The following is a 13,172-nucleotide window of genomic DNA, read 5'->3' as shown; positions in this document are numbered from 1 at the left end:
AGGCAGAGAGTCAGGCAGAGAGAGAGGAGGAAGCAGGCTCCCTGCTGAGCAGAGAGCCCGACGCGGGGCTCCATCCCAGGACCCTGGGATCATGACCTGAGCCGAAGGCAGAGGCTTTCTTTATTTAACCCACTGAGCCACCCAGGCGCCCTTTTTTTTTTTTTTTTAAGATTTTATTTATTTATTTATTTATTTGACAGAGATCACAAGTAGACAGAGAGGCAGGCAGAGAGAGAGAGAGAGGGAAGCAGGCTCCCTGCTGAGCAGAGCGCCCGATGTAGGGCTCCATCCCAGGACCCTGAGATCATGACCCGAGCGGAAGGCAGCAGCTTAACCCACCTAGCCACCCAGGTGCCCTTCATGCTGGTAGCTTTAAATTGGCCTCAAGTGGCAAATCAGTCCCTCCCCCCAAAGTGGTTGTTACACTCTAACCAGTATACTACTGATGTGGGTGGCAGAAATAAGGACAGTGAATTCTCTGCCGTTGTAGCCCTGCCGGACGTTTGGGCCTGGTTCAAGAAAGACCTTAAGGGCTTTACTGACACTACATTGTGGCTAAAATGCTGCACGGGGCTCTGGGTTCTGTATTTACAGAGAGAAGCAGATTTGGAGAAAGGCTGTGTGAGGAGTGACAAGCTATGGGTCACTTACGTCTCAACTGATAAGATAAAATGAGAGAGAGAGGTGCCAGACGAAAGGGCTCCCTTCTCTGGCTTCTCTAATGTAGCCGACTCCGGCCAGGCTGGGCGGAGCGGAGGAGCAAGGGAAGAAGGTGCCTTGTAGCGGCTGGACCGCCGCGGTGCCCCCACCCCAGCTGTAGCGTGGGCACTTTACTGCAGTCCTCCCCGCCGCACCATCAGAAGGCGCTCTTGCGCAGTCTCCAGCCGACAGCCCGGCCCGGCGCGGCGACGCTGTAGTTGCGGTTTCTGTAAGGCAGGCGGAGCTGCTTCCTGAGCCGCCGCGAAAATAAGGCTCGCCTAGCCTCGGTGCGCGCAGCCTGCTGGCGCCCACCATGGAGCGGCTCCCGAAGCTGGCGGTCTTCGATCTGGGTGAGGGGACGGGACTGGGGAGGTTCCCAGGCCGCTCTCTTCCAAACCCCGGCGGCGGCCCCCGAGGCGCGCGCGCTCGGAGCTTGAGCTCTCCGTGCGTCCTCCCGCAGATTACACGCTCTGGCCGTTCTGGGTGGACACGCACGTAGACCCCCCCTTCCCACAGGAGCAGGTGAGGCGGCGCTGGGGAGGCCGGCGCCGGGCTGGGCCCCAGGCCGCAGCTGAGCGTGCTCTCGCCCCGCAGTGACGGGGCCGTCCGGGATCGGCGGGGCCAGGCGGTCCGACTGTACCCAGAGGTGCCCGATGTCCTGCGACGGTTGCAGGACCTTGGCGTGCCCGTGGCAGCCGCTTCACGGTAAGGAGAGCGAAGAGAAAACTCTGCCCTTCTCCTGCTGAGGGACGCAGGCGGGAGACGGCTCGCGGCACCCCTGGGCTAGAAAACCTTGGGCTGTGCGGATTTGCATTCATTTGCATTGCTCTGTAATTGTACCCTTTACCGTGCTTTTAATAAACATTGGCTCCGCGCCGCCAGTGTCAGACGGGAAGGCCAAAGAGTTGAATGAGGACCTAGGATGCCTACCTGTCCTGGAAAAATAGCAAGTTGACTTCTCCCTGGTTAAATATAACTTGGCTTGCCGCTCTGGCTCCCCGGATCCCATCTATGACACCCTACTGCAGGACCGGGGAGATCGAAGGGGCCAAGCAGCTTCTGGAGCTCTTTGACCTTGACAGATACTTTGTTCATCGGGAAATCTATCCCGGCAGCAAGGTCACCCACTTTGAAAGGTAGGTGGAGATGAGGGGAGCAGGAGGGAGCCCAGAGAGGCTGAAAGAGCTAAGAAGCCAGCGGGGTCCTACCCTGTCCCTCCTTGCACAGGTTGCAGCAGAAGACTGGAGTGGTTTTCTCCCAGATGATCTTTTTTGATGATGAGAAGCGGAATATCATAGACGTCAGCAAACTGGGTACTGAGTGGTGAGATTAGCGATTTGGGGAACGAGGAGAAAGGGTTCCAATGAGGGGTTAGGTAGGTGTGTGTGGGATGGGTAGTTTGCGTGACAGTATTTGGGTGACATCCAAAAAAATGAGAGAGGAAAAACAGGCTTGATGAAATGTGGCTTCTTTTCTTCTTAGGAGTTACCTGCATTCTTGTCCAGAATGGAATGTGTCTTCAAACCCTAACTGAAGGACTAGAGACATTTGCAAAGGCCCAAGCTGGACCCTGAGGTCCAGTCCTGCGGCTGAGCCTCACTGGAGGCATAAAACGGAAAGGAAATCGGGAAGGCATTTCCAGATGTATTTGTAAATTATTAAAGTATGTTTGTGTGTGATAGAAGAGATCTTCCGGCTTGTTTCTGTTTGCCTAGCGGAGTAGCCGGCCTCGGCTATGCTGGGGGCCAAGAAGCGGAGGGCGTGGCGTTAGACTTAATCAGGTTGGGCCGGAGAAATCTATGGCGCCCCCGACTGTGCCCGCTTTGTGCTCGCCGCATCCCGCTTGCTGAGCACTGTCAAGGGCCTGGAGAACTCTTCCACTGACGCCAAGCAGTGTGGTGCACGACCCTGCACACTCCCATGAAAACAAATACTGTATTTTGGGGTGGGGGTGCGGCGGCCTTTTTAATAGCCCCAAGCGAAGCGGCGGCTTTAAGTGGCGCTAAAGGGGTGTGGGGAGGGGCGCCGCTGTGGCTCGGGTCACGTGGTAGAAGAGGCCTCGTCGGCTCCAGTTGATGATGTCGCCGGGGTGCCCCAAGGAGCGATTGGCCCAGGCGGGCCTCGGAGCGCTCAGGCTGCATCCTCCCCGAGCAAAGGCGGAAGTCGCAGGACGCCGTGGGGCGGAGGCGGGAGAGGCGAGGGTGGCGATGAGTGGTCTCAGCCGACTCTTCGGGAGGGGTGAGTGCGGGCGAGCCGGTAGGCAGAAGGTTCTGGCCAAGGGGGCTGGGGGGAAGGCGGAGGCCCCGGGCTGTCCGGAAAACACCATCCGCTGCCCAGCGATGCACGTGCCAGGAGGCTCCGCCTTGTCCGGAAGCCTGGCTGCCGCTGCCTGCCTTACCCCACCCGGGAAAGAAGAGAGGGGGGCCGGCCCCGAGCGTGAGCGGGGGTGGGGGCTTCCCCGCCCTTCAGGCTGCGGCGGTGAGTTTCCGCCTGTTGTCGTCCAGCCCTTTCCAAAACACTGGTGCTTCTATGCTGGCCGAGGGGATCTGAGGTGGTGAAGAAAGATTGCCTACTTAAAGCTCCTACGTGGTGGGGGAAGACAAGCAGAAACGGACATACACAATGTGGTGTAGCTACTCCCTGACGGAGATGTTCCCACTATCCGGGGAAGCACAGAAGCAGCGCGGGGGTTGTGATCCAGAAGGCGAGAAGTATGCCAGGTGGAGAACTGAGGGACTCCAGGAAGATGGCACTGTGTGCGAAACAGGCAGGAAGAAGTATGGTGTGTTTAGGAGAAAGGAGTTCTGGCTGTCGTGAGAGAGAGAGAGAGAGAGAGAGAGTGTGTGTGTGCGTGTGTGTGTGTGTGTGTGTGTGTGTTCCTTACGCTAACCTGGGGAGAATCCTGAGCGGAAGGAGACTTCCCCTCAGTAGACTTGAGCCTTATCTCTCCACCCAGCTGCCACTTTCTTCATGACATCAAGTGCCTCAGGCTGAAATGGGGAAGGGGGACAAGAGTCACTCTGTCAGTGGGGGGTGGAAACCAAATCAGCCTGAGAGTATCAGCCTGAAGTAGGACTCCAGGCTAAAAAAGAGGAAAGTAAAAGGAAGTGAGGTTGGAGAGGTAAACAAAGGCCAGATTAGGAATGGCCTTGTATGTCTCATTAACGTTTTGGTTTTTATCCTGTAGGCAGTAGAGTCTGGAAGGATTTTAAGCAGGCAAGGGCCATCTTTTTTTTTTTCTCTCTTTTCTTTTTTTTAGAATAACTCTTAGAACTGCAGAAGATGGAGGGGAAAATTGAGACCAGACTTTTTTTTTTCTCTAGCCCCTGTACTTCATTCAGTTTGATCCTGTGGAATCAGGACCTTGGGCATCTCCTAGGACAGCAAGTGGAACAGTGATTATAAAAAGTGACCAAACTCTGGTGGGGATGTGATAATGGGACAGCTGTGCGTGTGTGAGGGCAGGGAGTGGGTGGGAACTCTACCTTCCAGTGTAAACCTAAACCGGCTCCAAAAAAGAAAATTTATTATTTAACAACAACAACAACAAAAAGTCTTGGAAATGACTTGAAAGGCAGCTTGGAATAGCCAGCGAATATTGGATTCGGAAGCCACATTTCAATTCTTTCTCCATTCTTAGTAGTTGTGATTTTATTATTTTTTTTAAGATTTTATTGATTTATTTGACAGGCAGAGAGCACAAGTAGGCAGAGAACTAGGCAGAGAGAGAGGAGGAAGCAGGCCCCCTGCTGAGCAGAGAGCCTGATCGGGGGCTCAATCCCAGGACCCTGGGATCATGACCTGAGCTGAAGGCAGAGGCTTTAACCCACTGAGTCACCCAGGCACCCCAGTAGTTGTGATTTTAAACATACAAAACCACTTTAACATCTTTGTGCCTCTTTTCATATTTGTAAACTGAAGATAGTACATTCATTGTAGAGAATCATTTAGGGATTGACGGGACCGCCTTTGAGTGCATAGCACACTCTGCACTTGGTGACTGGTGGCTGATTTTTTTCCCTTCACACAATATGGGCCGGCTTGGTTGGGACTCCAGGGAAGAAAGAGAAGGGGCCAACCCCCGAAGAGGCAATACAGAAACTGAAGGACACAGAGAAGATACTGATCAAGAAACAGGAGTTTCTGGAGCAGAGGATTCAACAGGAGCTACAGATGGCCAAGAAGCATGGGATCAAGAACAAGAGAGGTAATGGGGGAGAGGGGCCAACAGGGTGGGCCCAGGTGGGAATCAGGGGCTTCCGGCTCTGATGTTCAGGGTGTGTGCCACATCAGCCGCCCTACAGGCTTTGCGGAGGAAGAAAAGATTGGAACAACAGCTGGCACAAACCGATGGAACATTATCCACCCTGGAGTTTCAGCGTGAGGCCATTGAAAATGCCACCACCAATGCAGAAGTGGTTCGTACCATGGAGCTCGCTGCCCAAGGCATGAAGAAGGCCTACCAGGACATGTGGGTACGGGGGGAGGGCAGCAGGGGGCCCAGGCACTGGGGAAAGTAGCTTGTATTGTACTTTGAATCTTAAAACCTCTCAGAATGGGAATTTATGGTACAGATGTCTAGGACAGCAAGATCTTTGTCAGTCTCCTTGCTTCCTGTAAGGTTTCCTTGCTGGCTAAATCATTATAGGGAGGAAAGATGATTTTTCTAAGTTTTGAAGACCCTTCAGAGAAGGGAGTACAGCCTGTCTTCCCCACTGTGGCTTCTTGTCAATCCTCAAGCCAGCCTTGTCTCTGTACAATTTCCCATATCTTCTAACTGATGGCCATGGGTTTATCAGCCTCAGGCCACAGGAGGTGGTGGGGCGGGGGTCTTCATTCAGGCAAGACAGGAGGGTTAGGAGGGTTGTTGCCTGATTTCTTGGCTGTATATTTTGTTCTTAGGGACATTGACAAGGTGGATGAACTGATGGCTGACATCACAGAACAACAGGAGGTGGCCCAGCAGATCTCAGATGCCATTTCTCAGCCTGTGGGCTTTGGAGATGTTGTGGATGAGGTGATTGGGAGTAAGGGATCAGGAAATATGGGAGAAAGCAAGAGACCAGCCAGAAGGAAGGCCCGAGAGAATCATGGGGCAAGTTTGCGGGAGAAGAGGGACTCCAAAAGTGGTATGTTTTTGGAAGTATGAGTTCCCTTTCTTCATCTTTTTTTTTTTTTTTTTTTAATTAGAGAAAGCAGGAGATCGTGGGAGGGGTGGGGCAGAGGGAGCAGGAGAGAGTCCAAAGTAGACTCAGTGCTGAGCTCGGAGCCTGACATGGGGCTCGATCTCACAACCCTGAGATCAGGGCCCTGAGATCCAACCCGATCTAAAATCAAGAGTCACATGCTTAACCAACTGTGCTACCTAGGCTCCCCCTCATTTCTTTAGGTTGAACAGTTTTGTTGTTCCATATCCAGGATGAACTGTTGGAGGAGCTAGAGGAGCTGGAGCAGGAGGAATTGGCCCGGGACTTATTAACTGTGGGTGACAAGGAGGAAGAACCCCCCATCGAACTGCCCAGTGTACCCTCTATACATCTGCCTGCAGGGCCAGGTACTCAGGGCTATTCTATTGTCTTAAGGACTTGAGGAGGTGGGATAGATATGGGGAAAGATTATTCCTCTTATATACTGCTTCAAAGGAACCAGGCAGAGAGGACTGCTGCTATAGTTGCACAGGTTGTTGACTGCATAAGGGCACCTGATTGAGCAGGAATAAAGACTAAAGTCCCACTTGAGCCTCACTTGGCAAGCTGGGTACCCTGGTATAAGGCTGCAGGTACTGGGAGAGAGCAGCATATTCTCCTAATTAATATGGGGGTGCTTGGGGAATTAGCAGCAGCTCACCAAGCAGGAGGACCATACCTTTAGGTTCTTTGCTGGGGAGACAAAATTCAGCAGACTCAGCATTCTAGCAGAGGATTGTTGGAAGTTGCTACAGCCCTAACACTTCTTTCTTTTCTGGGTGTCCTTTCCCCAAAGCTCCTGAAGCAGATGAAGATGAAGAAGCCCTAAAGCAGCTGGCTGAGTGGGTATCCTGATGAGTTATGGGCTTGTTTTCCCGGTGCTGCCTTATTCCCTTTTCCTTAAGTGCCAAGTGCTAAGCTAAAGGAACAAAGCCTTTTGGGGAAGTCCTGCTGAGGATGATAGTTTGACCTTGTGAAAAGGGGTTGTCGCCCTCGCCTCCCTGGCTCAACTCTGAAAAAAGACCATGGTGAAAGAGGAGCCCCCAGGCTCCCTTCTCTGTGATTGCACTTACGGTGCCCTTGTTCGCAATAAAATCGGGCCAATGGAAACACAGTGCTTACACTGCCTTGTCTACAACCTGAAACTCTTCCCTGGCCTTTGGAGCTTTGTGTCAAGCAGTGAATCACAATGGGAGTAATGAGGGGAATAATGAAGTATTGGAACAGGGAACAAATGGGAGTTGATGATATCTTGACCTCCTATGTTCTAGGTAGGTGCTGTTATCTTTCAAGTTGGTCTGTCCTAGAGGTGCTTGGCTTAGTGCTGAGGTTAAGCAAAGGAATTATATATCCTAGAACCATGCAGAGCTGTCTGAGTCTTCTGCCATTGCTAACCCCAGTCATGCCTCTGCCAAGACAGCCCCACGATTTACTACTCATTTTCCTTTTGCAAAGTCCATTTTCAAGGACAGGGAGGGAGAATACAGGGTTAAAGAAGGAAGTAGCTTTCCTTTATTCACAATCCATGATTAGTAGGCTTGGTTCGAACTGTCATTTTGGTGTCTTTTGTTGTTGTTTAAAATTGATTTATTTTGAGAGAGCATGTGTACATAAGCAGGAGGGGCAGAGGGAGGAGGAGAGAGAGAACCCCAAGCCGAATCCCTACTGAGCACAGCCTGATGCAGGGCTCAATCCCACAACCCTGAGATCATGACCCAAGCAGAAAGCAAGCATGGGACGCTCAACCAACTGCACCACTCAGGTGCCCTTGTCATTTCTGTTTCTAAGAGCAGTAGACGAGGGGCCGTGATGCACTGGGATTGTTCAGTAGTGGTTAAAGTGGCATCGGGAGAAGGGAGAAGGAACCAGGATATCTCACCCATCTTGATACCCATTTCAAAGAGAACAAATAATGCCATCCCTTTGGACTGTATACTGAGGCAGAGCCATAACCAAAGAGCAACCCAGGGCTCTACCCCACTGCTTGATCATTTAGAATGCACAGAGATGTAAAATAATGAGCATCTACTTGGCCAGAATAATGAAGCTTCCCAAAAGTGGGCGTTCATCCCAGCACTCTCCTCCATGAGCCACGTATGAGCTACATTGTGAATTACCCTGTTGATTTAACAGATACCAAGATGACTGGTTACAGACTCTGGTTAGAAATTCACCTCTTGGGGCACCTGAGTGGCTCAGTGGGTTAAGCCTCTGCCTTCGGCTCAGGTCGTGATCTCAGGGTCCTGGCATAGAGCCCCGCACCGGGTTCTCTGCTCAGCGGCGAGTCTGCTTCTCCCTCTCTCTCTGCCTGCCTCTCTGCCTACTTGTGATCTCTCTCTCTCTGTCAAATAAATAAATACAATCTTGAAAAAAGAAAGAAAGAAATCCACTTCTTACCCTCAGTAAGTGTTCCCTGCTAATGTTCCCCTGTAGAAAGAGTGTCTTTGACCCCAGCTGCTGAAACTAAATCAGATTTATTTTTGGTATAAAAGATTTTTAGCCCCAGACCCTCCTGCTTTGCTCCTCTCTCAACCCCTTCCTTCAGCCACTTTTAGGTATTGATTTCCAAGGATTGGTGCCGATTAGTGGTGCTGGGGGGTTGGCACATGGCCTCAAGCAGCCTGATCTCATGGGTGGGTTGCTCAGGCTGGAACTTGAGCACCCAAGGATCCTTGATGATGTCCAGGATGGTGGCCCGTTTGGTGGCTTGGCGTAGCGTCTGGAGGACCAGGTTCTAGGGCAGGGGAAAGAGAGGTCTTGGCTGAGCTCGCCCCCCATTGTGCCACACGGGCAGTGAGCAGTTGGACCTAAGAGAGAAGCAGGAGAGCCCATCACACCACTCTGGTGAAAGGGAGTGTGGTCCTGATTTTATCCGGAAGAGCCAGGCATTGAACTCTGTGGAGGAGAGGGAAAGGAAGGGTACCTTGGGGGAAAACTTGCATAATCCCCTTCTGACCTAAAGAGACAGAGGCTAAAACCTGCTTAGGACTATCATGTAAGGTGTGGAGCCCAGGGGCTCCCTCCCAGTCAACTCCTCTAGGGCAGGGGTTAAAGTATGAGATGGGTCTGGTGGGGAAGAGCCTCCCCCAGGGTGGGGAGGCCTGGGATGGGTCTTCCCTCCCTATGGGTCATCCCTGAGGCCTCAGCCCTCCTGGGGGAGCCAGCACCTTGCATTCCTGGGAGATGGAGTAGTTAGATGGAAAAGTGACCTCCTTTTGAGTCTCTTTCAGCAGCTTCTTGAGATTGGTGTCATCAAAGGGCAGCCGGGCGACCACTAGAGTGTAGAGGATGACACCCATGCTCCAGGTGTCAGACAGGAAAGGGTTGTAGGGCAAGCCCAGCAAGATCTCCGGGCACGCATAAGCAAAGCTGCCACAGTAGGTCTGGCTGAGGTGGTTTGTAAAGCAGTTCACTTGGCGGTAAGAAGGGCTACTGTGCACTGTCTGGTTAGAAGGCACCATCTTGGAGAAGCCAAAGTCCGATATCTTCACATTCTCCCGCTTGTCCAGCAACAGGTTCTCCAACTTTAAGTCCCTACCAGCAGCAGAAAGGCTGGGGGTCAGGCTGGGGAGAGGGCTTAGTATTAGACCGGGAGCTGAAGGGCCAGGGGTCAGAGGCTAGAGATGGAAAAGGCAGAGTGGAGAGAGGTGCCATTAGGCGGACACAGGGAAGAGAGGAGGAGCCATGGAGTTGTGAGCAGAGCCCAAAGGTGAGAGAGGATGGTACCTGAGGACCACAGGGGGCTCGTCATTGTAGTTCACAGTGCCGTGCTCACGGTGGGTGCTACAGAAATGTTCTTGAGCAGAGAATTAAGATAGAGGGGATGAAGGGGCTTAGATAACTGAGGAAGGCCAAGGGAGAAAAGGCGGCAGAAAAAGGGAAACATGCATGAAACCCCCTGGAGAGCCCATGGGCCCCAGCCTGGTGGCAGCACCCTCACCGGTGCACGATGCCCTTGCTGTGCAGATAGGCGATGCCCAGGGTCATCTGGGAGAACCACTTGCCAGCAAGGGGCTCAGAGCAAGCCCCGTAGCGCTGGATCCACTCCAGGACATCCCCGCCCTGAGCCAGCTCCAGAATGATGTATACTCGGGATGTGGTTTCGATGGCCTGGTAGAAGTTGATGAGGTACTTGTGCCGTAGGACCTTCATTACCTGGCCCCGGAAGAGGGACCCATCAGACCTGGGAAGGGAGAACCCTGGCTGTGCTCCCAGCCCTCCTCCTGCTGTTCTAACGAACTTAGAACTTTGCAAGAGGATTAAGCTCCAGAGGCCTGCATGGTCTGTGGGCAAACCCTATGCTTTGGACTTTCACTTTGTGAGGGGCTGGAGGTGAGTAGGTGGGTGGAAAGAGGTTGAATTTCCATCAAATCATTCTCCATCTGCTTAGGAAGACATTCAGCCCTGACTGGGAGGTGGGGGGGTGTGTTTTATCTCCTCCCCCTCCTAACCATAGCCCTTCTGAGAAGTCTTAAGCAGCTAGGTATCAGTTCCCTTTTCCGGCCCCCTTTCCAACCTGTATCTCACGGGGCAGGAACTTGTTAAGATAGTCCTCAGAGGCCTTCTTCTTTGAGATGATCTTGACAGCCACCATCACCTTCTGCTTTGTGTAGTAAGCCTCATACACCGTCCCATAGGAGCCATTGCCAATGACCTTGCCCACCTCATAACCATAGTCCTCCATGACAGAGCGGTAGGCTGAGGTGGGTGGTGCTACCTCCGAGGTGTCTCCCTTCCCCATGATGTTGGGCTTGCTGAGAGCAGGGAACTTTGCTACTTAAAAGCCTATTATCTACTCAGAAAGCCAACCTTGAGCCACTGAGGGCTAGGGTACCAAAGTGAAGTCAGTCTCTGAATGCTTGCCTATATAGTCAACGCAAGTCTGGGATGCTGGGCTCAACTCTCCACTAGGAACATGGAGGGGAAAGAAGGGAGCAGCAGTTCTTTTTGTCTCCACTAGCTGTTGTTGCTTCTTTCTCCTCCTGGTTACGGAACTCCCCAGGGTCCCATGTTCCACATACATCACAATTCACCTTTCCACCACTGGCCACAAGGCTTGAGAATGGTGCACTGTGGAACATATTCCCGGAGGCAACTTCTGCAGTCTGGTGAGACCCCCTATAGATCTAGTCGAACATGCATGTTTATTGAGCATCCGCTGTGTGCTACGCTGCATGCTGAGTGCTGGGATAAAATCGCCAATAACGCCTTGTTCTCCTAGACTTTATTATCCAGAATGAAACACACATGTGAGAATATTACAGAGAATTACAAGGCGTTGTAGAGCCTATTCTAAGGAATCTTAACCTTACAGTGTTTTTTGTTTGTTTGGCTTAAAGCAACCACCTTTTTTTTTTTTTTTTTTTTTTTTCCAAATTGAGCTGGGCTCAGTTGGGTGGTTCTTCTGGTAGTCTCATCTTAGCTGGGATGGTTTGTTTCTGCCACATATGATCTCACCATCCAGCCAGACTAGCCAGAGTTCCTCCACATAATAGCACTGATTTTTCTTTTCTTTTGCTTTTTTTTAAAAAATTACCATGTAATGTATTATTTATTTCAGGGGTATAGGTCTGTGATTCATCAGTCTTACACAATTCACAGCACTCATCATAGCACACACCCTCCCCCATGTCCATAACCCAGCTGCCTCATCCCTCCTGCCCCCTTCCCCTCCAGCAACCCTCAGAGTAGCACTGAATTTCAAAAGGAAAAAAAATCAGAAATTGCACGATCAACTAAGCCTAGGCTCCAAAATTGCAGAGCATCACCTTCATACCTTTATACAAGTAAAAACAGTTACAAGGTTATGAGGTCTCAGATTGAAGGGATGGTAGAGACTCCACCTGTGAACCTTGAAACACGTTCTTATCTTGCTTCCCATGACCCTAAGTTCTGTAGTTTTCCTCCTATCCCTCTAGCCATTCCTCAGACTTCACTGGAGCCTTATCTTTTCTATTTGTCCCTTCATCGTATCCTGCCACAGGCCTTACTTCCTCTGGGCTTTATGTTCTCCTGTTAGGATCTCACCCGTTCCCAACACTTTAGTTATTAAACCAGTGCTGACTGCTCCTAATCTCATGTCTACCCCAGATGTCCTCTACTTCAGATCCAGCATCCAGCTGCTTACTGGACATCACATGGACAGGTCTTTCTTAGGTCTCTTAAACTCACCATGTCCAAAATTGAACTCTTTATGTTCTTGGCCTAGACTGCCTCTTTCTGTTAAGTTTTTTTTTTTTTTAAAGATTTTATTAATTTTTTTGACAGAGAGAACACAAGTAGCCGGAGAGGCAGGCAGAGGGAGAGGGAGAAATCAGACTTCCAGCAGAGTTGGGGGAGCCCGACGTGGGGCTTGATCTCAGGAGCGGGGGATCATGACCTGAGCCGAAGGCAGTCGCTTAACCAACTGAGCCACCCAGGCACCCTCTGTTAAGTTCTACAGTCATCTTCAGTTTACACACCCAGGTGTCATCCTAGACCCTCCCTTCTGCCTCAGCCCCTACATCTGATCTGTCACCTCTTCTGCCTCCTAATTATCTTTAATAATACATTCCAGCCTCTTGAAGCGGCTGCCACTTTGGTCAAGCCTCCACCAATTCTAGCAAGCTTTCTGTTCCCCACCAGTGTTCACCCTGAACCCCAAGGCATTAACACTTACTTTATTCCCACTTAAAGCAATTCAATGTCCTCCCGTCTCAGGATCAAGTCCAAATTCTTTTATATGGCTTCAGCATCTGACCCTGCTTACCTCTCCAGTTTTATCCTTTTTTTCCAAGATTTTTTTTTTTTTAATTTGACAGAGAAAGAGTACCGATAGGCAGAGCTGTAGACAGAGGGAAAGGGAGAAGCAGGCTCCCCACTGAGCAGAAAGCCCAGTGAGGGGCTTGATCCCAGGACCACCTGAGCTGAAGGCAGATGTTTAACCAATTGAGCCACCCAGATGCCCCCAGTTTTATCTTTTAAAATACATGCAGTGCTCCAGCCAAACAATTACTTTTTCTTCATTGTTCCCTCTGTCCTGGCAAACCCCTACTCTTCCTTGAGGACTTAGCTAATGAGCTATTTTAAGGACACCTTTTACTGACTGCTCAAGCCCAAACTTGATGTTCCTCCTTCCTGGGTGCTCTCAGAGCCCGAGTACTTTCTCTGTCACCACATCTAACATAGTGTCATAACATAGTAATTGTGTTTTTTCTGCTTGCATCTCCCGCTAGGGCTGTAAGGGAGGTCCAGCTGACAAGAAGAGGGAGGTGAAGTCAGAGGTTTGAGAAGAATGGGTTGTGGAGA

General features: G+C 51.2%; 3 protein-coding genes across 8 annotated transcripts; 2 read left to right on the top strand and 1 right to left on the bottom strand.

The window, feature by feature from the left end:
* The first annotated feature begins 872 nt into the window (after positions 1-872).
* LOC101685197 (magnesium-dependent phosphatase 1) lies at positions 873-2,383 on the top strand. The gene is given in 7 exon segments (XM_004755236.3): positions 873-1,049; positions 1,160-1,209; positions 1,211-1,221; positions 1,294-1,404; positions 1,728-1,835; positions 1,927-2,012; positions 2,182-2,383. Coding segments are annotated over 7 exon segments (495 nt in total). The 5' UTR covers positions 873-1,012; the 3' UTR covers positions 2,274-2,383.
* A 385-nt stretch (positions 2,384-2,768) lies between these two features.
* CHMP4A (charged multivesicular body protein 4A) lies at positions 2,769-6,995 on the top strand. Of its 3 annotated transcripts, none has more exons than XM_013057610.2 (6): positions 2,769-2,937; positions 4,757-4,906; positions 4,993-5,170; positions 5,602-5,716; positions 6,118-6,253; positions 6,682-6,995. In XM_013057610.2, the coding sequence occupies exons 1-6, from the start codon at positions 2,775-2,777 to the stop codon at positions 6,738-6,740; spliced, it is 801 nt and encodes a 266-aa protein (XP_012913064.1). In that variant the 5' UTR covers positions 2,769-2,774; the 3' UTR covers positions 6,741-6,995. The 3 variants fall into 3 exon arrangements, with proteins under 3 accessions (XP_012913064.1, XP_044923790.1, XP_044923789.1); XM_045067855.1 differs by lacking the exon at positions 2,769-2,937 and adding an exon at positions 2,955-3,177; XM_045067854.1 differs by lacking the exon at positions 2,769-2,937 and adding an exon at positions 3,188-3,481.
* A 1,348-nt stretch (positions 6,996-8,343) lies between these two features.
* Positions 8,344-11,469, bottom strand: TSSK4 (testis specific serine kinase 4). Of its 4 annotated transcripts, none has more exons than XM_004755244.3 (4): positions 10,402-11,469; positions 9,826-10,040; positions 9,053-9,449; positions 8,344-8,692 (listed from the first exon to the last, which is right to left on the bottom strand). In XM_004755244.3, exons 1-4 carry the CDS (start codon positions 10,624-10,626, stop codon positions 8,528-8,530), a joined length of 1,002 nt encoding a protein of 333 aa, XP_004755301.1. In that variant the 5' UTR covers positions 10,627-11,469; the 3' UTR covers positions 8,344-8,527. The 4 variants fall into 4 exon arrangements, with proteins under 4 accessions (XP_004755301.1, XP_004755300.1, XP_012913072.1 ...); XM_004755243.2 differs by having other exon boundaries at positions 8,344-8,619; XM_013057618.2 differs by having other exon boundaries at positions 9,053-9,419.
* Positions 11,470-13,172: the final 1,703 nt, after the last annotated feature.

The sequence above is a fragment of the Mustela putorius genome, unplaced genomic scaffold (genome assembly GCF_011764305.1).
Source record: "Mustela putorius furo isolate JIRA1106 unplaced genomic scaffold, ASM1176430v1.1 tig00003898_pilon_pilon_pilon, whole genome shotgun sequence".
NCBI classification, from domain to species: Eukaryota; Metazoa; Chordata; class Mammalia; order Carnivora; family Mustelidae; genus Mustela; species Mustela putorius.
This window is presented reverse-complemented; position numbering and strand designations above follow the sequence as displayed.